Genomic DNA, 25,362 nt, shown 5'->3' on the forward strand with positions numbered 1-25,362 from the left:
GACAGGTCCAACCAGGACACACAGGATGGGTTTGAGTTCAGTGTTTCGTTGACCAATGCCTCTCTCTCTCTCAGTATCTCTCAAACACACAGCCACGCGCACACAAACACACACACACACCACACACACACACACACACACACACACACACACACACACACACACACACACACACACACACACACACACACACACACACACACACACAAAACATGATTGCACTCCACCTGGCTCCTCTTATAACCCACATTGATTACTTTGCTGTAACACTTTCATCCATACTCCACAAAAGAGCACACTAAAAACATTTGTCATGCTTGTTTCCTAATGGAGTCTTTCACTAATTCAATTTTTAATTCAACCACTCAAATAAAAAAAATAAAAAACACCAATCTGCTTCATTTCCTGAAGACAAAGTGAAAATTGATAAGAAAGACAACGAAAGTCACGTCAGTTATGTAAGAGTGTACGTAACCAGCTCTGTAAACAGAGGGCTACTGTATACATGAACAGATAGGTACTGTCTGCAGATGGTCACATGGAGGCTGTTGAAACATCAGAATATGTTCCGAGTTGTTTCGAAACTCCAGCAGGTTGGTGGATGATGCCAATGAGTTGAGGCTTTGTGTTATGACATGAAATCAAACTTGAGAGCCAAAATGATGAGCTGAAGTCTGACACACTTTAACCGAGACGCTGATGGCCGTGTCCTTGGGTTATGTCTAGATCAGTGGTCCCCCCACCCCCGGTCCCATACGGAAAAAAAATGTGCCTATGAAAAGTTTCTTACCAAAAGACCTTTGTATACATTTCTCAGTAATGTTTTAACATGAAAAATGTTTTTCTCAATAAGTTTTAATAAGTCTCAGAGCTCTCCAAAACATGTCTGTGAAGTTTATTGCTAAAAACCCACTCTGATCCTGTATTTGACCATGCCTATAAACCCCTCTATTTTAGCCATGTTCAAAGCAGGCTGTTTCTGTGTCTGTAGCTTTAAGTGAGCTGTGTGTGACCACGCCCCTGTGTGGCTCAGACTTTCGTGCACCATGCCTGATTGTTTACAGTCAGAAGGCAGACACAGAGGGCAGAACAAACACTTACCTGTGTGTCACCCACCTAAGGGGAGGGGTTACTGCCCTTTGTGATGTCACAAAGGGAAAATCTACCAAATGACCTGTTAGAGCACACATTTCCTGAAAAGTGGAGCAGGCAAAAGGATGGACTTTTCTTATAATTTTATAACTTGTAGACAGGCTGGGGACACATATAAGTGTTAGACAACATTGGTAAAGTGTATTCTGTATAATATGTGACCTTTAATATGTGCTAATATAATTTTGACATCCTCAGAGCAGAGATATTAGGCGCCCTGGACCCAAAGTTGGGAACCAATGGCTAGATGGTTAGAGTTATTCTGATACTTATACCAGCATATAGAATTTTAGCAAATAAACTAGCCAGTGCACAAATTTGATACCAGAATTTTTAGGAAAACCTAAAGGCAGCAGGTCATGTGGTTTTTTTTAAAGCCCAATTATCATCTAATACTGAAGTCAAAGTATTGAAAATGATATTGAAATGCGAAAACTGTATCTCACGATGAATGTATTATTTACTGTATTATGCTAAGTTAAAATTTACCAAGTGCTGCTGTTTACGTCATCATAAAGTCTCCTTCAAGCACTCACATTTCCTGGAGTCACCCACACACACATACACTAACACAATACACCCACAAACTCTCAGCCACCAATTGCAGGGTGGCTTGGATTCCCATTTGCAATTACCAAGCAGCTTGATCCTGTCAGAAGATTGGATTGATCCCATTTATGTCATTTAGGTCCCTGGGAAGCAAGTATTTAATGAGGAGTTACTGCCACTCATTATGAAATGAGCACACTCATCATGCTTCAAGGTTACTGAGGTCATTTTACAAACATAGAGGTAAGATTCAGCATGTATTAGTTTGATATTTAGATTTGGATGATATTTCATGTACAGGTATAAAATATACTTGTACTGTAGGGTTTTCCTGCATATTTGTTTAAGTTATTCTTGATGTAAATGCAGTATGGATATGATTGTCTTTTAGGAATTATTATAACGTAGCTGTCAAATTAATACACACCACAAGCTTTGAAGTGTTGTCAGTCCTTTCATCTTAAGCCAACATTTGCATTCCATGTTAAAGTGACAAAAAGGTCCTCTTTTCTGTGAGTCTGTACAGTGAACAGAGTTTAAACAAGATAATAACATAATAATAATAATAATGTCTACATTGGTTTTATATGGCACTTTTCTGAAAACTCAAAGACGCTTTGACAAAAACATAAACATGAATATGAAACTATGAAATTCAAGGAAGGCTTCTTGATTTGCTTCCAGATTTGAGAGAAACGTTGGCCACATCTAATACTGTTGGTAAGAGACAGGAAGTGAACATGATATCAAAGGCCAAACATTTGAACAGCTGATGAACACCCATCAGCCTCCCTGACCTCCACACCCTCATTGTTCTCTGTGCTGCCTGGACCTCACATTATTTCCTGAACTGACACTGAACTCAGCCACATAATGGAAAACACTAAGGCCAGATAGCTGCGGACAGGGGCATAAAGTATGATGTCCTTACAGTTATAGTCCTTATGTATTTTGGAAATTAAACTAATAACCTACAATGCATCACCATATACATATTTTTATCCCTAAAATGTAATTGAAAATATGATTTTAATATAGTTTCAAGACTGTGTGACACTTAATGTTTCCTTGTGGTCTAAATAATTCAATTCACTTTAATACAAATGACACTCACTTTCATGGTTCGTGTGTGTGTGTGTGTGTGTGTGTGTGTGTGTGTGTTTATGCTGTTGGCTCCAATTTCTCTCTACAGCTGCTTTGCAATTTCAGAATCTTATTTAAATATTTGTGCAGTTTGAGCTTCTCAATATCCACCATGTTTCTATATACCTTGTGGAATGTGAGATGTCTTTTCTGTGTTCTAATAAATAGATCTACCTAACCAGTTATTATTTCTAAATCAAATCAACATTGGTGTTGCTTCTTGTGACGAACCCATAAAAAATAAGCAAACAAACCTGCTGTTTTCACTTGGAACTCTGGATTGTTTATTCAGCCATTGTTTTGGTACTTTTTGGTATTCACTCTCACGTTTCCTCACAACACAGTTTCAACAGCAGCCACTATTTCCTTTTAAACCAGGAAAAAGAAAAAAGTCAGTGATTAGCTGGCGACATAGTGAAGCATTACTGCTAAAAGCCAGACAATTCCCCTCAACCAAAACAGAGATGCAAAATAATGCAAATATTACACTTATTGCATCAGAGACGCCACATGAATGCTCAACTGTCGTGTCTTGTCGTAGTGAAAATATGAAAATATTGCTAAAATAGCTGTACAGATTAAGAACTACAGTTTTGTGCTTACAAAGGAGATGTTAAGAAAAAAACAGGCTGTGACGTCTTCATTTACTAAAAGTAGAAGTGCTACTGATGTCTAGGCTGGAGTTCATTCTCAAACATTCCTGGTGCTCACTGACATGTTTCATTTTGAGGTGATTAAAGAGGTTTCTCAACAGCCCTGCATGGTCCGTACTTCACTTCGGCTTGACATCTAACCTTTTTTTTTAAGAGCGGTAGCATACTGGTTTGAACAACTTCTCCATTGTTTGGCCACTGTGTCTATAACAGTGCATCTCTCTGTTCTCAGCATGAAAATGTGATTTTAATCTAACAGTAAAAGAAAGACTTGTTGTCAGTCCTGGTTGATCAATCACTGATAATGCTGTCTATGGAAATTATTTAAAGTAACAAGTTTTCTTCCTTGATGACTATCACTATCTACTATGAGGTGATTATCGGGGTGAATGGCAAGAACCAGGATTGCATGACAGTTTTAGGTGATGAATCTGAAATGTAATGAGTTATGTAACTGTTCTAAAGCCTCAATCCTTTGTATATTTTGACATATTCTTGCTGTTCCCATGGAAAATTGAGGTCAGAGCAGAGCTTGAGCATCTGTTGAGCTTTATTATATATGATTAGTTTGTGCAGTAGTTATTTCCATCATCCTATCTGACCCCAATTGACCTGAAAGAGCTCAATGTAATCTCCTTATACCATAGTTGGGAATCTTTCTGCATTTTCTGAATGCCATCTTTTCACTGTGTTTTGAGACTAACATACCATTCATTTCAGGGCTTTGATCAGATGAGCTGTGTTCCATTGCTGTGGTTAAAGGCTTATCTTCCGGGTTTTTTTTAAAGAGTGTCACTCAGAGCATAAGCTTTGGACACAGTCTCTAATTTCCTATTTACTGCGTGTAACAGCTCTGCCTCAAAGTCACATTCAGGGCAGCCAGAATGTCATATTCCCACTAATCCCCATATTAAAAAACCCTATCTCTTTTTTGCATCACTAGTATTTTCCACATTCATCCGTCTCAACCTCACGTCACATCATGTGCTGCATTTTCCATGGTAATTACGATGACAAGATCAGAAGTTTACTAAACAGGATGTGCGTGTATTCGTACAGTCACACGCGCCATGTCACGTCATGTGTAGAAATTCAAATTCATATTCAAATAGCTTTGTTTATGTTAGGAACTTCAGTTGTGTAGAGTATGCAAACATCTCAGCACACAAAACAAAACAAAAAAGCACACATACAAGTTGCTATCTGTGTGTGGAGAGATGCTTCATGCACCGGTGATAACACACAGAAAGTCATCGTGAATAAACACACTGAGCAGCTGGAAGACAGACATCAATCACCCACCCACGCTTGTCATATAAACCCTCTCTCTTCTAGTCTGTGACAACTTGCAAATACCACTTATATTCCCAGACTATGACATCGACGAGGATGGTGGTTGAAAGGAGGACCCTGATACGACCAACGGCACCTATCAGTAGTTATCACTTATTGTACGAGGGCTGGACAAAATATGATGCAGCAAAATATCATCATCCTGACTCAGTGCCAAAAATCTATATTCAATTTGAAAAGAAATGCTGCACTCAAAACTGCCAATTTTACCCACAGAATCACGACTTCATGAGTCCTCACAGTGGTATATGAATAATTTCACATTTATCAGGGCAAATTGCTAATCTGTGTTTGTATGTATCTGGTTCATATTCTCCAAAAGTCAGTTATCAACTAGCTTATGATAGTGAAGCATGTGGCAGCTATTTTTTGCCAAGGAGACTGTAAAGTCGCACCACAACAGATGTCAAAGAACATTGAAGCTAATATCCCTGATGACCAAAAGCATAGCTGCAAACAACTGAAACCAGTGCTCACTGTGTTGGTTGTGTATTGTGTAAAATGCTTGCTATATCAACTCAATCTGTTTATTTTGATGATCATTTTGAGATAAACTATTTTTGCACGTTAAAAATGAATTTATAAATTATGTTTTAATTTGCGCATGCATTCACCATCAAAAATGTATGTTGTGCCCTAAAAAGTGTTCAATCTTATGCTCCTTATCCTCAGAGGCCCAGCTTGTCAAGAGGGAAGGCCGGCAACTGCTTGGGGCCCCAGGCAAGTAAGGGAGGGGCCCCCTGGGGCTGACAAACTTGAAACCCCAGCAGTGGCTCAAAATGTGCAAATTTTGCATTGACAGTGGGAAACCTCCCTAAGAGGGCCCCATCTGACAGAAATCTCTCTCTCATTGTGCTGCAGCGTATGCATTGTTCCTGTGAAAACCAAAGATTGTCAAAGTCCCGAAGGAAAAATGAAGAGGAATCATCCAAAAGACAAGGATGAAGCGCTCTCTTCCAGTGCTGATAATGGTAACTATTATTTATAACATAAAGGTGATTTACGCTGGTCGGAGGGCCCCCTGTACATTTTTGCCTGGGACCCCAAAAGACTCTAGAATCACCACTGCTTATCCCACCCTTGAGCCTCCACCGTACGCTGGCTTGCACCCTTCAACAGAAGTTAAACTTAATTCACCTCCTCTTTTTATGACCTCAACTGTGGAGAAGTCAGGCTTGGTCACAATGACCTCATTTCATAAAGATGTCCTTAGACTGATTCTCAAATTGTTTCTAACAGGGACAGGGACAGGCAAAGAAAGACACGCACGCACACAAACACAAACACACACACAGACCCTAAACTGGCCTACAATTACAGCGTGGCGCAGTAATTTGGACCCTTGACAGGATGATTTAGCTTACTTGGAATTAATGAACAAATATGATGAATGGATGATCAGTTACTCAAGTTACTTAAGATCGTATGATACTGTATTTAAGCCTGTCTATGGAATTCTTGACAGCATCTGCTGCTTCCTTTTCTGCAGCCTAATTGAATTACAAAAGAAAGGGGAGGACAGATTATCATTCTGCTTTCACAATAATTTGACGCACAGCTCTCCCAACATTCATCACCCTCAGCAGGAAAGATGTTCACATCATCTGGTAACAGCATCACCCTCTCCCTGAAGGCAGATCACCAAACATGCGTCTTTTCACACCAGTTCATGTTAGCTTCCCATCCCAAAAGAACACTTTGGGCCAAAATCTGTTCTGATGTAGCTGTTTGACGTAACTGAAGTCTCCACTTTGGTTAAATGAAATCTGTTGCAGGGGATGTTTTGTTATACTATGATCTCAGGGTATGTTAGCCCTTTAATCACCTTGTTGCTTTATGAATCGTTTATTTTGTTTCACAGGTGAACATCTAGACACTACAGTTTAAAAAATGTAATCAGCAAATGTGATTAAGTCATTTTAAATTATGTTATTCTTTTTCTTTTTATTACCTCTTATAGGGTTTATCAGAGTTCTGTGCTTTTGTTTCAAATAAACAAGAAACTATGTATATATATAATTTCTCATTCTACTGAGGAAAATATGGACATGCACAGTAAGTTTGAAGCCCTTTGTCTGAGCAGCTGTCATTGTCATTATCCAACCTGTCATATGATACCCTTAGTGTGGACATTAAAAGATCTTCATATTTCTGATCCCTAGTCTACACCACTTTTGGATTCCACTCTATGTTTAGCGAAGAACTTGCCTCCTGAAACATAACAGGAATGATATTTGTTTTCATAAATCTTTTTATAAACCCTTTAAATTATTAAGATCCAGGTACCACTCATTTGTAAGTACAGCCTGTGCTAGGATCCATTGTAAAGTTAGCAACTGAAATGCATGGTTAGTCTTAAAGGTCACATATTATACACTTTACCATGTGTTTCGAACACCCTATTCCGACTACAAACCCCCCCAATTATTAGAAAAGTCCATCCGCTCCGTCTATTGCCTACTCCATTTTTCAGAAAATGTGTGCTCAAACAGGTCGGTTTTGAGATTGTCCCTTTGTGACATCACAAAAGGTAGTAACCCCTCCCCCAGGTGGGTGATATTCCCACAGCTAGGTGTTTGTTTTGCCCTCCGAGTCTGCTTTTTCACCGTAAACAATTTGGAATGGTGCAAGAAAGCCCGAGCCACACCCCCTCCCAGAAGGGTGGGATCGAACACAGTTCATTTGCACAGAAACACAGAAACAGCCTTTTCTGAGCAGGGCTGAAATAAAGGGGTTTAAAGGCATGATTAAATACAGGATCAGAGTGGATTTTCAGAGTGGAAGAAATTTCACAGACATGTTTTGGGGACCTCTGAGACTCATTTAAACTTGCTGAAAAGGAGTGTAATATGTCAGCTTTAAAATAATAAAGCAATGTACTTATTGATAATAGATTATCATAGATATGCCCAATGAAGACAGGAAGAGTAGTCTCTTGTGTTATGGAGGTCATGCTCTTTATATTCCCTCCATCCAGCTCTTGCAACTTTAACAAAACTGTACTGTTTATTCACTCTAAGAAATGTTGTTTAATAACATAATCCTGTTAGTGATTATTTTGTCATTGCAATCTAATGATGAAAGAAGTGACTATACACTGTACAAAAAAAATTCTAGGAGACAGCTCGCCTCAAGAAGCTGGTGACAGTCTTATGACTCCTTTGATACACTAAAACTTTTTACTTACCTTCCCAACAGCATTAGAGGATGTTTCCTTTTTGTTTGCACTTCCCATGGGTCTCAAACATCACATTTCACCAGAATCTATTTTTATGGCACCTCTTGCCGTCAAATGTCAAATATTCACCGCGGTTAAACCACCATTTGATTTACAAGTTTGGAAAACTGCATTGTAGAAACAATGGCTCTAGTTAGATAAAGTGATACAGTCGCTCAGTTTTCTGTAGGTAAGCAGCTACATGCTTACTGTACATGATTGAGGCTTTGTGTTTCTGTGATCTGTTAATGTTGTCTCCAGCCGGAACAATAATCAAAAATTTATTCATAAATCTTAAAATCAAATCATCTAATTCTGGATGGATGGAAGCAATAGAAAATGAGCTGATATCAACAGGACTAAACAATTCTGAGGAGTCAAACAATTAGCAACTAGCTGTCAATTGGTCCAATCCCTAATGATCTCATCCTTCCAATATCCTCCCCTCATATAAGGTTAGAAAAGATACAGAGACTGTTCTTCTGATTGGCACAGAAAAGGTGTACCTTTAAAAACAATTGTGTGTCATCTTTGTGATCTGTTTCCCGCCAACCAACTTTGACATGATCACTTAACTTACGCCAACGCTTTCCTTTATTCACTTCTTCTTAAGTCAGTAAACAGCAACCCCAGCAAAAAAAAAAAAAAAAAAAAAACGTATCTATTGCATCGCGTGTATTGTTCTTGTTATAATTTGATTTTGTAAGATATTGGTTCGACTCTGGCAGCCGAGTCAGCAAAGAGTGTTTAATAAATGTCCCCAAGCAGCAATGATATCACACATATCTACTCACATCTACAGTTTTATCACAGCGCAATATTTTCCATAAAGTATATCAGATTATTTCTTCATAATACTTCTTGCCACATGAGTTCATTCTCATATTCTGAGAGAAATTGAAGCTTAGACTAGGTCACCGAGCGCAGAACAGCATGAACATTCAACTTCTTACTGCGTAATTTTTTTTTCTATTGCTGTTGGATGAAGCCTAGAGCTGTGGATATAACCCAAGTTAACGTGCTTGAAAGTGTGATAAAAACACACTCATTTAGACAGTAATCACGCTGGGCATGTTTATTGGTTATTAAAGGGATACTTCGCCCATTTGCATTTGCACAAGCTTTGTATCATTAGAAACCTGGTAGTATTTTTGAATGGTCGTGCGTCCCGCCCTCATTTTCCCCTGAGATGGGAAATCTTTGTATTTCTGAGTCTGAAAAGGAGCTTCCAGTGACGCAAAATGACGATTTTTGCGTCACTGGAAGCTGTTGCGGTTAGCGGGGTGAAACTACAATGCTACACAAGACCGCTGGCCGTTGCCAGCTCAGCAGCCGAGCCATAAGGCCTGCCTGTCGGCGGCGGTGAGGACGAGGAGACCGGGCCGGCTCGAGCTGGGGCAGACTGGTAGTGTCGGTGCTCTCACTGTTTGCCTATGGACACAGACATAGAGTCTGTTTTCTGCCAGGAATTTCTGAATAAGTTGAGGAAATGGCCTTATGTGTTGAAGTAAATATGTCTGTAAATGTTTTTATTACTATATTTCTACTGCTATATTGTATATTTTGGAGAAACAGTAACGATCAAATTTCCCTCTGGGATTAATAAAGTATTTCTGATTCTGGACTAGAGGACCTTAGTGGGAGTGGCCTGCGGTACTGTGCATTCTGGGATTTGGTGTCTTTTATCCACATGAGCCAAAAAGACACTTTCTGCCTTTTTCTCGGTCAAGAAGGCACCAACTTCAAAATTAATTTCACATTTCTACTACATATATGACCCAATGTCAATACAGATTCATATTTCAACGGGTGAAGTATCCCTTTAAGGAGAAGCATACTGGCATGAGATTCTCACTCTAAGCTCCTTCTCATTAGAGGAAAGCGTAGGACTCCACTAATTACTTCATGAACGTGACAGGCCACGAAGAATGCGTCATAATCTTCCTCTTGAGGATTCGTGCACACCTCTGCACTGCAAACTGACACTTTTATTAGTCTGGCGAGGAAATATTTCTTAGTCACTGCTTCACCTGCAGGTGAAAGACAGAGAAGGAGTTACAGCAATAATTAACAACACAGGTCTTGACAATGAAGCCAGATTTAAAAAGTGGGTATTGAGTTAAGAGATCTTAAGTGATACTGAACAGAGACAAAGGGAAACTAAATGACACTGTGGCTTCATAAAAGAAAGCAAATATTCATCAGTAATTGGACGGATTTACATGGATGAATGACTGATTTTGCAAACCAGCAGTTAATGATAGGATCGTTGGACTGATTAATCAAATCCCTCACAGTGGGAATCGACTATGTGGCTTGAGCACAGAGTAATAATTTCAACGCACCTGTGAGCCAGCCAATTAGCAGAGCAAGTTTAACGATTTCAAGTTATATTTAATAACATTTGTACAGGATTACACCCATTGGATCTTAAAAAACAACACACTTGAGAAGAAATATATCAAAGAGATATCCCTTAGAAACCCATTTGGGGTGGCTCAACTTATTGCTTAAATCAAATTCTAGGTCACTATTGGGATCACGATAATTTAACACGACACTCAGTCATCTGGCTAGGTCTGAGCTGAATATGCTCATCCTGGCTGAGAGTGATGCTACACTGACATGGATTCAAAAGACAGATTTCCTTTCAGTGAACAAGAGCAGGATGATCAAATTAGAGAAGGCCAGCAGAGAATACCAAACGACATGCAGGAGACATTCCTGTCCAACGCTCAAATTTTTTTCTGCCTTTTTTTTTGCTGTCCTCCAATGAGACAATGCTACATGGCTCCCTCACACAAGGAAAAAACATTGGTTTATGTGGAGATCAGGAATTAAAAAAAAGAAGTTTTTTTGTCACTGAATTCTTTCTTATTGTTTTTTTTTCTGTCTAAGTGCAAAAACATTGCAATTTAAAGTCATATTACTCTCAATGTAATGTTTCATCCATTTCCTTTCACTGTAGTCAGACATGATCCTGCTGTCTTCTTCTATTTTTTTATCCTGCAATCAGCTTCTTCTTTAGCCAATTAACTCCTGCTCACATTATCCTCTTTCAAGTCAAGTCATCCTGAGAAATTGTAGTGAAAGTAGTTAAGTGTCGATTTAGAATTGCCAAGTAAATCTGTTTTGAGTGCTGCATTTTTTTTTTTTTTTTCAAATTACATATCCATATTTGGCCCCTGAGATTCAATAATTGTATCATACGACTCAGGATGACAATAAATTGCCCAATCGACAGTTCCCCGACTGTTAGGAACAACTATAAGGAGAGTAATAAAAGTGAACCAAAACAGAGAAGGTTGAGGCCATTCCTGAAACAAAGATTACATGAGAGTCTCTTTGATGCTACCTGCATCTTGAAGAGGACAGCAGTCAAGTGATCATTTTCTGTGGTTTGCTGCTGGTGAGTGACATCTTTAAAAAAAATACAGTCATTTGCTCAATTAGAAATAAAAAAAGTATAAGTGTGTGCATAGTGTGAATAACTACATACTATTATTATTTTTTTAAGTAAATGCCCGCTAAAATATTTTTAATCATTTTATTCTTAAACCTCAAATACTTTATTAGGCTTTCCAATATTTTCAGGTTTTGCTTGAAGATTAAACAAATCCCAAATCATTCTTTTTTGTTTATTGCTTGAGCTTTTGGTACTAGTGCCCAAAAGATATGACATTTATGGGGCTGATATACCGATATGAATACTGGAGAGAGAGAAAAGAAATCCCTGACCGATAACTCAGTCGATATCTTTCTTAGATCTATGTTCGATCTGTAGAGATGGATAGATATGGATATACACGTTTTTTTTGTGTTGATCGCTCACATGAAGATTAAACACTTGTGGATAAGACATAATTGAGATGAATGAAGACAAGATGGTCAGTCAACTGGAAAGTAAAGGCACATGAACGTGCATCACTGCTTGACACACTGGAGCGTGATAATGCTTGTTGTAATCCATAAAGCACACTCTAGTGTAATAAAATGTTGCTCAAATGCAATGCTATTTAGTGCTATGTTTAGCTAAACAGTGAATAAATCGAGAAAGATATTGGAGATTAAACTAGCTGATACAATAGTCAGTGGATAAACTAACTATAAATAATTGATAAACTAATATTATCGGCTGGCCGATTAATCGGTTCTATTTTGGCACTTTACTTTTTGTAGTAAGAGTCTCTGTCTATAAGAATTGATATTTTTTCCAGTCCCAGTGAATCAAAAAGAAAAAGAAAAAAAACATAGACGTTTGTTACATAAGTTTTCAGAGGGTAGCATGGGAAACGCAGGATGAATCTTGCATGAATGGGCATCAAAGATATTCTTCGGGGAATTTTCTGTGGTCGGAATCACTTCTTTTTCTGTATTTTTCAAATACAAAACTTTCTCTTACCATTTTTAATTCATGTTTCTCCTTTTTTCCCACAGGACTAACACATGTTCCAAAAAAAGAAAAACCTGACACCACCACTCCAAAAGAAGCTGGTCATATCAAACAAAGGATGCTGTTTTTCTATTTAAGAATTAGCTTTGAACCCTGTTACTAAATTTAAAACAGGACAACATGCTCATCTCTAAATCCAGGATTATTATTAGAATGTTGTGCCCTCCCTCCTTTTGCTTTGTAGAGGTTTAAACGGTTATTTTTATAACACGGTGCAGTCATCTGGAGTGTGTGAACAGATCAGTGGTGCATCTAAGTGATAAAAACACGTCGCTGAACCCGGAGACTAGTGGTGCGATACAACCCAGGGAGAGACTGCTCACAAGACTACATCAAATAGCATTAATGTGTCTGCTATAATATTCATAATTACGCACCATTCAACTGAAACTCCCAGTTGGCAAGTAGAGATTGACGAGGCTTTCTAACGGAGCAGTATGCCCGTTTTTCCCATTCTGTGTATTGGACCTTTTTTGTCATAATTTATGTTATGATAAGAAAAAGCCATTTTAAAATAAAGTGTTCAGTTGAAGTTGTTTTTTTTTTGTTTTGTTTTTTTACAAATTCTATCTGAGAAGGATCAGCTGACCCAGCATTTTTCTCTTTTTTTTATCAGTGCCTTCCGTTAACGATCATACAATCTGACGCGCTAACAGCTGGAAGCTGCTGAGTCTGACCACAGTCTTCCTCTGTTGTTCCAATTTGCAGCAATGGTGGACTAAGTGCTCCATTCAAGGGCACCTTGAACACTGAGAGCGTTTCTTACTTCCCCTCTTCTGAGTCTCACAACTGGGATTCAAACTGGCACCCCTCTCATCACCGGCCAGCATCTCCAACCTCCAAACTCCTCCTTCCTTGCGTTTGTATGTGTGCGTAATCAAACTGTTCCCCCTCCACAGCGAGCACTCTACAGTATGCATGTGTTATGCATAGTTCCCCTTGGATGGGCATTCCGTTTTACTTGATCTCACTGCCTTAAGCTTCCAATGTGCGTCATCCCGAGCTCCATTCATGCAGAAACAAGTTTGCACTGTATAATATTGTAAATGATTAAAAATAGCACAGGAAAGCATGGAAAGATGACGAGGGGGAGGTTAGTTGGAGTTGGGGGGGATGCAATATTGAATGGCTGCAAGTATGCTCTCTTGTATGCCAAAGTATTTATAGAGTCATTATGTCGTCCTTTTCAAGTTAAAACACAATCTCCTGCGTGAGACAGAATGAGAGCAGGGCATGGGAAACATGCACGGGGAAGATGAGAAGATGAGGAGACCAGATGCCAGAAGCCGGAGCTTGTTAAATTCCACCATGTCACGCCGGACATGGTTTAACACTTTAAAGAATTAACAGGCATAATTGATTCGTCAACTTGGCCATTCTATAATCTGTAATGCTCAGAGGTCTGTGCTTTATGCCTTTTATTGCCCCACTGGTTTGATGCAAAGCGCTATTGGCAGAATTCCTCCACAGGTATGCGGTCTGACAACATAACGTCCTTTGAGAATAGTGGGGGTGTTGGATCAGAGTGATGTAAGCAGACAGGGTGTCATGGAATATGATGCCTGGAAGGTCAAATTTACGGGAAAAGCAGAAGAAGAAAAAAACAGAGTGTATGCGAGTGTGCGAGGGGAAGTAAGCATGGGAGGAGGAGGAGGAGGAGGAGGAGGAGGAGAACAAAAAGGTGGGTGACTGGAACTTGGTAAGGGGAATGCGAAACAATACACAGAATGTAAATGAGACCAAAAAAAATGAAAGGTGTTTTCTCAGTGGGAAAATCGTATTATGCAGCTGATTAAAAAGTCATATATACAGAATGTGCTTCTGCAAAGGGGCTTTGTGTGTTCAGATAATCCGGCAAATATTCCAAAAAAAACATGACAATGTCTGTAAGCCGAGGCATCTTGTTAACAGTCGATCAAGTCAAAAGAGAAACCGCTGGGTCAATTTTTCTTTCTCTGATAACCCTGGAACGAGGGGGGGGGAGGGGCTCCTGCAAAAAAAACTAAAATTGTGCAGAGAAATACAGATTTTTTTTTTGCCATTTCCGTTTGATTGTGGCTTTCTATGTTAGAAAAACAGAAATGCCTATAATAGTGATTGAGCATCCTTCTCAGAATAAAAAAATAAGCCTCTTTCGCAGTATTCCTCCCTATTTTATGTCTTTATCTCCACTATTATGAACTGCTGTGAACCTTTCACTCTGGCACTCGCCGCATCTGAGAATAAAAAAGCAGCAGAAAACAAGACGGACAAGGTAAGCAACACAAACAACGACAACATCATGCACGCGATCCCAGGAGCAACTACAGCCGTGCATTTATCAGCTATGGAAATCTAAATAAAGTAGATATGCAAGCCAGCTGTAATGAAAATGTAGAAAGTACTTTACATGTTCCAGGACACACCGGAGCCCAGACAGCAACAGTTAGCGCTGACTGTACATTATCAGGTGCGAAGCGCCATCAGGGGACGCCAGCAGACGCTGCTTTTTCTCGTGTCCGGGCTGACAGCAGGGGCATTAACCAATCTATAGCAGGGAGTTAAGTGCCTCATGAGTAAAAAGAAGGAGATCCTTATCCTCTGCCACTCAATGCTCATTTATTCATCTCGGGCAAACTATAAATTAATTGCAAAGTCGTGACCTCCTGGCTGTTGTGGGTCCCCAATTAGTCTGTGTTTTTCACCGCTGAGCCCTTTTCTTCCACTTTTCTGATAGCGTTAAGCTGCTCCACCATACTGTGCTGCTCTGATGCTTATCACAGCAAGCACCACAGAAACTGACAAACCCAGTGAGCAGCTGTGACTTCTGCGCCTTCGCATATCTGGGAGAGAACAGTAGGAATGATAGCACAGAGTCAGCCTTAATCAGGGCTCAAATTAAATAAAGTCGTGTTATTATGTTGATGTTTGTGTTTCCTTGTGTTTTTGTGCGAAGTCTAATGAACTCTTGGATAAACACTCAGGATGGCATCCCATATTTCAATGACGGTGATGGAGAGCACAAAATATGTGGCTGCTGTGTTGTGTTTATTTTTGGGGAGTATAATCTGATACTGTATTGACCGAGAACATGCAGTGGTTAGAGTTAAAGTGCCTCTTGTGTCAACGTTCACATACAGACGGACTCGCTGACCAGTGACCTCTTTGGTCTTTGAGTGCCTCTTTCATGGATTAGGCTGCGAGGCCCACTTGAACTCCTGCTAGATTCTGTAATACTTCAGAGAAATGATGAATATGCACTCTACACTTTAAAAAAGAAACAAACTCAGCCCCTTCATATAGGTTTCATGATGGAAAAACATTCTCTCTTTAGATAGGAAGTATGGTTTTCCTAAAAAAAAAGAAAGAAAGAAAAGAAGTCCTGCTCCTTCAATGAAAGAGTCTAGCAAATAAGCAAAAACTTTAGATTGTACTTCACTGTTATGTCTGTTCTCATCAGGCTTCTGTATCTTCATACTGGAGTTAAAGTCCCTGAATCATAAATAACTTGCATTCTTTAAACTAAGATTTAAAGTTATAGCTATGAAGGTTTTTAGTATAGCAAACAGGCTTTTTGTTTCTGCTGAAAGAGGTCTGCATTAACTGAGTGTTACCGATTGTGATTTCTTTGTTCACCGTGTTCTCCTTACACTTGTCATGAGTTGCTGCTGTTACAAACAGAGCACCCCACCCGCTGTTGCTTCACATTAAAGGACTTTAACTGGGACCAAATCAACCAGGACTAAAGTCTTCATAATTACAAGTAAAGCACCGTTTAAATAGCAATATATAGTCACACTTCAGTATATGAACACCAATTAAAAGCAGATAAAAGCAGTGATAAGTGAAGGTGGGGGAGGGCTAATATAAACAGTGATATAGAGCATATAGTTTAACATCCTTTGCTAGAAACAGCTTTGATAATGAGACAAAAAAAAGGGGATGAGGAACTCATTCAAAGTGAATCTGGCTCTCAAACACCGCTCAACATGCCCTGGCCACAGCTGTCATTCACTCACCACGACCATCTCTGACTCTCCGTGGATGAAACTGAAGCTGTGCGAGCCAAAGGGGGGGCTTAGCAGGCTTCACACAGAAGGCAGGCATGTCCCCAGTGGGGGGAAGCACATGATACAACCAGCTGATATTGACACCACTGTCATAGAGTCCATTATGCAGCGAGGGGAGACAATGCCTGATGCCTTTTGAAACACATTCTGGTTCCAAATGTTACTGAATCCTACATTTACACTTCAAATTAAAGTTTCTCAATCTGCTGTTGGCCGTGCAGAGAACGCACAGCTTTAGAAAAGTACAATAACAAGTTGGCTCAATGTTGGTTTTCTCTAAAGAAGATGACAAAGAATACCTTCCAGAGACCGGTTAGATGTGTCAAGATTAATTGATTGCCGGCCATTTGAGCACACGGTGGTTCAGGCTGTTCCTCAACATAGCATTTACTTAGAATTCCGGGGAAAGCTTTCCGTACCGTTGGTACGAGCCATCCGGTCCCTGTATGACCAAAGTGGGAGCTGTGTCCGCATCCTCGGCACAAAGTCAGACACGTTCCCAGTGTGTGATCTCAAGGAGCAGCCGGGGGGAGGAGGGTTTCCAGTTTGGGGACCTCAAAATCTCGTCTCTGCATCTTTTTGCAGATGACGTGGTTTTGTTGGCTTCGTCAAGCTGGGAGCTCCAGCAGGCATTTTGCCGCGGTTTGCCGCCGAGTGCGAAGCGGCTGGGATGAGGGTTAGCACCTCCAAGTCCGAGGCCATGGTTCTCTGCCGGAAAAAGGTGGATTGCTCTCTCCGGGTGGGGAGTGAGTCCTTGCACCAAATGGAGGAGTTCAAGTATCTCGGGGTCTTGTTCACGAGTGAGGGTAGGATGGAGCGTGAGATTGGCTCGGCATCAGCAGTAATGCAGGCGTTGTGCCGCACCGTTGTGGCGAAGAGGGAGCTGAGCCTGAAGGCAAAGCTCTCGATTTATCGGTCAATCTACATTCCTACCCTCACCTGTGGTCATGACCTATGGGTAGTGACCGAAAGAATGAGATCGCGGATACAAGCGGCCGAAATGAGCTTCCTCCGGAGGGTGGCTGGGCTCAGCCTTAGAGATAGGGTGAGGAGCTCGGACATTCGGGGGGGAGCTCGGAGTAGAGCCGCTGCTCCTTCCGCATCGAAAGGAGCCAGTTGAGGTTGTTTGGGCATCTGTTAAGGATGCCTCCTGGACGTCTCCCTTTAGAGGTTTACCAGGCACGACCAACTGGGAGGAGACCCCGGGGCAGACCCAGAGTGCGCTGGAGGGATTATATATCCCATCTAGCCTGGGAACGCCTCAGGAGGAGCTGGAAAACATTGCTGGGGAGAGAGAAGTCTGGGTTCGGTCACCACAGACTTAAATCAAAAACCTGTTCTGTTCAGCTGTGCTTATCATACTTCTGCAATCGATTAGGATGTGTGCGGCCGTGATAAAGGCTTCACTAAAGGATTCTCAAAATAACTCTTTAAAAAGGCTCCCCTTATTATGAAACTAAAACCCGGATGCAGCAAAATCAGCATCCACTCCACAACATCTACAGGAGGGGATTTGTTTGCTTTTCACAATCATCTCTTTATTAAGCTCTGCAGCGCTGAGCCAATTTCCGCTCAGGATCTTTAAACAAAGCCAATGGATATTTAGAAACCTAAAACGCTCGTTTTAATTGGAGGCCCATGTAAATACCTTCTAATTCTGCATTAATGCCTCAAAACATTTATTACACTGAGAGCAATCGTTTTTGTAACAGATAGAAGAAGAACGTGTAATGAACGATCCGAAATAACATTCTGCCGGCACGCAGCCAAGTCACGCATGCAGTGCTGGGAAAAAAAAAAAAAGGATAAACTCTATGTCACACTGAAAAACAGACAGCCGCGCTCCAATGTGGAGCTCTTTGGTTTGTTTTGCAACAGCGGAGCTCGGTGCACAGAGGTGTCAGTCTTTGTCTGTCACTTCAGACTGCACGCGGCACAGTAGGTAAGCCGCTGTTTTAAAGCTCCTGTGCCGTTCATTCTGCAACGTTCTCTGCCCGAGGAACGAGCCACACGAGGGAAACGGGGACGGCTTGAAAACAATTGTGACTTTTCCTCCAAGAAGGCACAAAAAGAAGGGACTTCTTTTTTCTCATTCACAAATCTAGGCTGATAGCATATGATTGGAGAAGAGCATGATTCAGCTGTTCTCCTAAGAGGACTGATGAAACTCCTACCTGAAGGGTCACTATAGTATGTAGGATGCCTCAGTATACACAATAGGATGCCTCAGAGTTTCCATCTGCTACTTTACTATTTAGATGGTAACCACTATTTCACATAGAAATGTTGTTTAAACCTGGTGGAGAAACTATCCGTATCAAAAAAGACATAGGCAAGATTTTTGCAAGCCTTAAAACAGATCTAGTTTGAACTGTAACAAAAAAAACTTTTTGTCAAGGAGACAATCTCTTCTCTTGTAAAAAAAAAGCTACACAAAACCCATATCAGATTATATGCTATGAGTTTAAGTCCTCATCAAGCCAAACAGCAAGCCAAATGGTGAATAGCTATTCCCTGTTGGCATCCTTTGTTCTTTCCTCCAGCATGAATTGAAAAATCTCCTTTATCTACAACAGAACAGGTACATGTAAGATGATTTATTGGCATTGGGCTGAGCTCACAGCACTGATTCTGCATCCAGCCATGCAGCTCAAACCGCTCACCATGTGTTGTTGGCTTCACTTACTGGCCATTTCCTGCACTGACGGAGACTTTGGCCTTGCAGAGACAGCAGCTCTGCTGCCGCCTTCAATATGTGGCCCCAATGCCTGCCAGGCTCTCCACCAAGAAGATTTCATTTCTCATTATTTATATTTATCCCCTTGTTGTTCGACTGCTGTGCCGTCTCTAAACGTGTTAAGTTCATGCCAAGAAAATCCGTGCCTGCTTGTTTTTGTTCGATCTACTCAGCAGGAAATTGAATTCTGAGTGGACAGAAAGTGAGGCAGTAAAAACTCTCACTCCTCGAGGTTTTGTCTGGTGTTTAGTTCAAGTCAAATGAGTAGCTGCCTGTCAAACAATTCTCTGCAGCATCGAATTCCCAAAATTAAGGGCCAGCACCAACAGCCCAATCGTCATCAAAACATTCCAGCAGTGATGAATGTATGAATGGGAATGTTTTTATACCAATCAATATGTCTGCCAATTTGCACACTTTTTGCCAATGGCTCTCTGGAAAGCAAATTGCGAGAGCCTTCAGTTAGGCATGGCTGGCTTCTGAAACTTGAATGGAAAGTAGAAAAAGCGCCTCGAAGTCATGAACTTGGAGAACAACGTCATCAGTCTACGTAATAAGAGACTGGTTAGTATTCACACACGGTTATGCAAAACACAATTAAGCCTAGGGTTTGCTCATCAGCGCACTTTTGATCCTCAAACCGTGGGTCGTTCTTCAGGATGCTCGGTCGCAATTCAGCGTGGCAAAAAAAAAAAAAAGGAAAATTGAATAGTTGAATGAGCTGAATGAATAAGTGGTGTTTCTGTGTTGGTAATTCTCAATGCTCTTACACAACATTAAAGGCTTGAATATGGAGATAATGGAAGTTAACTACATGCTTGATTAAATTCCTGCTGCTGCTGCATTATGACCTCCTTACATGTGATTAGAAATAATTAAGGGGGAACAACTTCAAAGATGCAGTTTCCTAAATCATCTTCCCTCTTATCCTGAGCTTTGTTGCACAATTTAACACGAAAAACATCACTTACAGTTTTACACAGAAGAATTTCCAGTACCAGGGACTAATTTGATTTTAAGATAGTTTGTCTAGTAGAGAGGATGTCTTCAGATACTTAAATCCAGGACGTAGCCTACAGTATATTATGCTCTTTATCAAATAGCGGTTATAATAAAGCATTTGGAGCTTGCAGAGATCTCATGCAGAGTCAATCACATCTCTGTACCTCCTAGATACGCTGTATTTTTCTTACAGGACGCTCTCTGTGCTCTCTATCCACATGATGTAAATCTATTCTGACCCTAACATTTCTGCGCTGAGTGAAATGGTAATGTCAGGAGTGTATTTAGCAAATCGCCCTACTACAGCCTCCTAATGATGACAGCCATGATATGTGTAGCTGCCAGTTTGGTGTGCGCAGCACTCAGCATGACAGAAGCCTCTTGGGTTTTTGTTTTTTTTTCCCAGCAGCTCCCTGTCCTCTGACTATTAAATTATGAGCATTTTACCACCTTCGCTGAGCAAGACAAACACCGCTGTGTCAATGTTGTCCAAACTAAGGGGGCGCAAAATTGAATCCACAGGCCATATCATAATGAAATACACAGTGAAGTGGTGTGCAGTATAAAAAAAACACTAGCATGCATGGAACAAGATCAGCCTGGTGATACATTTAAAAAATGTCATCACAGTTATTAAATCAAATATTCAGGCTGGAGTACCATCAATAGTGGCAAAGCCTGGGAAACATTAGTATAAGCAGTGCTGGGCTTTCCCCGTGGCTTCAGACTGTGTCAATAATTTATAGTGTTTCTCTTTCCTCTCAGCCTGCTTATAGCTGCTGGCGTACCTGGCGTAGGTCAGTGAAGTATATGCTTCAAAAGTAGGATATGGCAAGTCGATGTCGATTTGAGCTGTCAATCACAATCAACCACCATGGGCAGGAACACAATTGTAACCACATAATTACATTATAAAACAATAAACATGTATTTAATTGACATTTAAGGGATAAAAGGAAGACACATCTTATAAAGGTGGCTAAAACAGTCTTAAAAGGCGATCTCGTCACGGATGACATGGTTGTATTTATCGCGTGCACTAGCATATTCGTGGTGGCTCGGATTTGTTATGATGAGCTCGCGGTTAAAATGGACAGCCTTTAAAAACTACGACTATAAAATGTCTCCTTCACTCACACTTACAATGCGCCCTTAATTGATAAGAAAATGCAGCCTTTTGCAACGCTGCATGATTTAAACAGCTGTGTTTAACTTAATTAAGACGAGACTGTTGTCACTCAAAAAAAATTGTCCCGAGGTTTTGTTTTGTTTTTTTTAAAGGCAGCTGAGTTCAATCACGCGCGCGCCGCTCCGTCGCTATGCACGCACGCTCACTTTTTTTTTTTTTTTTTTCTCCCCAAGACTTTCACTCACCTGCGTTTCTCAGCTTCTTGTTCCGATACACGGAGAAGATGACCAAGAGGTTGCCAAGGATGTCAACGACAATAGTGAAGATCAGGAAGCATCCCAAAGTTGTGGTAACCCACGGCGGGCGGTTCAGCACGGTGTCACTGAAGTCTTCCGACGAGCTGTTCAGTTCAGACCCATTTATAACCATTGTATAGCTACAGCCGCTGAACTTTCTCAACTGGTCCAAATTCAACGTGCCGCGACTCCCCGTGCGTCCTAAAGCCTGGATTTTGGAGACGCCGGTGGTGGGATACTACAACCTCCCGCGGCTTTCATCTTCATACTCCCCATGCGCACCTTATCTCCCCCTTCTTCTGCTTCTTCTGCTTCTTCTTCTCCTTCTGCTTCTTCTTCTCCCCTCGCGAGTCGTTGTTCAGCTCTTGCAGACGGTCTTCTTCCTCTCTCGGTGTCACTTCAGCGCCCGTATGCCATTCACTTTGTCGGTACGCATGTGTGACATGAAGCCGCAACTTCAAACCTTCCCAGCATGTGATTAAACAGTCCGAAGACAAGCGGTTTTATTTTGAGGGGAAGAAACACCGTCGCCTGCTGGCCTTGAGGAGGAATGACAGCGTCTGATGGCACGGAGAGCGACCTACTTCCTTTTTCATTTACAAGATGCGTGTTCATTCATGGCTTTGCGGTTGCTCGCTTCGCTTTGCTTCAGTAGCCCATTCATTATCATTTGGAAGAATCATTCATGTTTTTTTTTTTGTTTCAGAAAAAAAAAAAAATCCCACTACCTCAGGGAAACTTACAAAACAACCAGAGACTGATTTCTTCCTAAATAAAGCTCATGCTACTGTTCGAATTTCATTCAGGTTTTAAATGTTCCACATTTTTCTCGTCTTTGGATTAGTCTAGATATGGAAACTGAATCCAGAATGTGTGCTTTCAGAAATGTAGCTCTGTTAGAATTCACTGTTTAACCCATGAATGTATTAGATTAGATATCCACACCCCCACTAAGCAGACAATAATACACCATCAATTAAAATAGGCTTCTTTTGCTTTTGTCTATAGCTTCCCTCTATGAATGGTTACAGATTCTATACAAAGCATTGTCATGATTCTATTGTTTGTCATTGATGTTTACAACAAATGGGTCACCTCCCCCCTCCACACTCATACATTTATGCATCTGATTAAGTCCTCTCACGAAATGACAGCCCGTCAAGAAAAGAATATTTCATCTATGGTTTATCTAATCTGCACATTTGAGGACGTTCTTAAAATTATCTTGTTCAATTATTCATCCATCAATCTTTCAAGACTATAGGACGCAATGATGTCATCATCTAAACTAGTGACCTTAATAACAGGATTTTTATTTAAATATACAGCAGTGGTTTTTCACTTATACATGAAGCGATGTATACTTTTTTGTTTTAGCAACATAATCAGCAATAGGAAATAAAATGGACTAGAGTTGCGAGGCAGCCAAAAAGTGAAAATTTATTTAAGGCTAATGACTCAAGATCTTAAAAGGACCTGAGAAGGTCCCAACACATAAGTTTTAAATAGAAAAGGATCTGAAAAAAATCTCTCTAGTTTTGGCATTTATGTTGCTCCACTGTTATTCTGTTATTTGTCTCACGAGCCCTTTACAATTACAAAATCCCTTTTTATTCTCTTTTTACTCTTTTTTTTGATGAATGTTGTCATTTACTGACAGTGTTGTTTAAACATTTTGTTTCAATCAGTGCCCTGTCAGTGACCTCCTGTTAACAGGCAACACCAAGTCATAAATTTCTCACTCCTTTAAGCACATTTACGAGCATCCTTATACCGTACTTCACCTGCGCCATTCATTTAATTCCTTGCTTTTTGTCCTCAACAGTAAACAGACTGTTTAATAAGTATTTTATATGTTGTTTGTAGTCCTATCTTTCACTGGAAAAAAATAAAACTCCTGGCCTTACGATGTTATTCACTGCCTACAGAGGAAAACCAGACTTCGATTTGCTTAGTTGTATGACACCAAATGTGTGTGTGTATGTGTGTGTGTGTTATAGTTAAAAGTTGTCAACTGATAACCCTGTGTTTCTTTTTATGTCATTCTGTTCTTTCTCTCTTTCTGTTTCTGGTTTGCAAGTGCAGTACAATACAATTATCAAACCCAAACTTTGCTGTCATCCTGCTGAGACTTTTGTTTGTGTCCTTTCTACTCAAAAGCTTCTCCAAAATAATTAGCCATTAAAATCCTGAGCCTCCTTTTGAACTCTTGTTTCCTCCTTCGTCTCATCTCCTTTTGTAATGTAATTTCATGATACGACGATTTATGTGATTATGGTATGATATGGTGAAATTTGTGATCTCATTCATCCTAAATACGATCATTATCTCTTCCTTTTCATGACTCAGTTACATTTTAGGTCAGCCTGTTCTTTGCGGCGATCTGCTTCGCTGGCAGACATGGATCAATAAATGCTGTAATCCAGTGTTTGAAAAACACATTACAAAAGTCTTATATCAGCCATTATGTCAAAGGGAGGAGACGCAAAAGCAATGACAGATTTATGAATGATTATCATTTGTGAACTAGAAAGCAAATGTACTGTGAGAAACAGTAGATGGGGACTTTCTTATGCTTCAACATCAGGAAATGCAACAATTTGTTAGACTTTTCTTCTCTTTCCTCAATAATAATCTGGCACTCAACATTTAGTGTGGCCTTTTATCCAGAAATTATTTTTTTTAATGTAATTTTATTGAAATTAAAACTACTTATTGCAGGTCACAAACATCAACTATGGAAATTCATGTAAATATGTTGAAATCTAATCAAGAAAATATCCCAAAGTTATCTTTAGGTGCACTCTGCCTCTACAACATCTGGGATGATGCATTGAGGTTTCAGCTCTGTATTTGTAAGATGCATAGCGCCGACTACTGCAAGACACAAGTGTTCATTATTGTTATTGTTGGTATTTCAAAATCGTTAGAGCCATTCATGCATTAGAGTTAGGCATCATTAAGTGCAGCAAGAAAAATGGTTGGTTAGCAAGTTGTTGTAGATACATACGCACAAACAAAGCAAAAAATGATGTTAACATTTCCTACTCATAAATGCATTAGATCCATTTGGACTGAGATCAACTTTAGGGGCATTGCATCTGACGGATCAACCATCATTTATTCATTTCACAAACGTTCAGGTAATGACAAGGTAAAATATTGATCTATAAAAACTCACGGTTGGTTGAACACAAAATGAGAACATACAAACTTGTTAAAACTGCGTTGACTGCTATAGAATCTGTATGATTTTAGGAAGGATTTTTGTCACTGGGATTTGGTAAACATGTTGTTACCAAGAATATGAGTTTAAATATCTTTGATTAATAAAGGAACCTTATTGAATGCAGACTTCTTCTCTACTTGGTTAGTTTTTGTGACTTTTTTCTGGCCTCCTGTGTGAAGGGAGTGGAACTCAAACCAATGAGCAGCCGTGGGACTTGATACTTGAAGCACTCACTCTCAGATGGATTTGCAGTGATTTTGTAAACTTTTCATCCAAACTTTTCATGAATGAAATGACCTGTACCAACATTTTTAGTTTACCAGTTGGATGAGTCAACAAGGTCAAATCAAATACAGTAAAAACCCATATAACCCATATACCAAAAATACACCGACTTATG

General features: G+C 40.1%; 1 protein-coding gene across 1 annotated transcript in view; it reads right to left on the reverse strand.

Annotated features, from left to right (window-relative positions):
* The window catches only part of mtnr1aa (melatonin receptor 1A a), a 38,950-nt gene extending 14,561 nt beyond the window's left edge, over positions 1–24,389 (reverse strand). Inside the window, exon 1 of the mRNA XM_020647172.3 lies at positions 21,683–24,389. Coding sequence (XP_020502828.1) covers positions 21,683–21,866 — 184 coding nt within the window. The 5' untranslated portion in view covers positions 21,867–24,389. The remainder of the gene's footprint in view (positions 1–21,682) is intronic.
* Between the last annotated feature and the right edge of the window lie 973 nt (positions 24,390–25,362).

Source organism: Labrus bergylta, chromosome 1 (genome assembly GCF_963930695.1).
Source record: "Labrus bergylta chromosome 1, fLabBer1.1, whole genome shotgun sequence".
Lineage (NCBI taxonomy): Eukaryota > Metazoa > Chordata > Actinopteri > Labriformes > Labridae > Labrus > Labrus bergylta.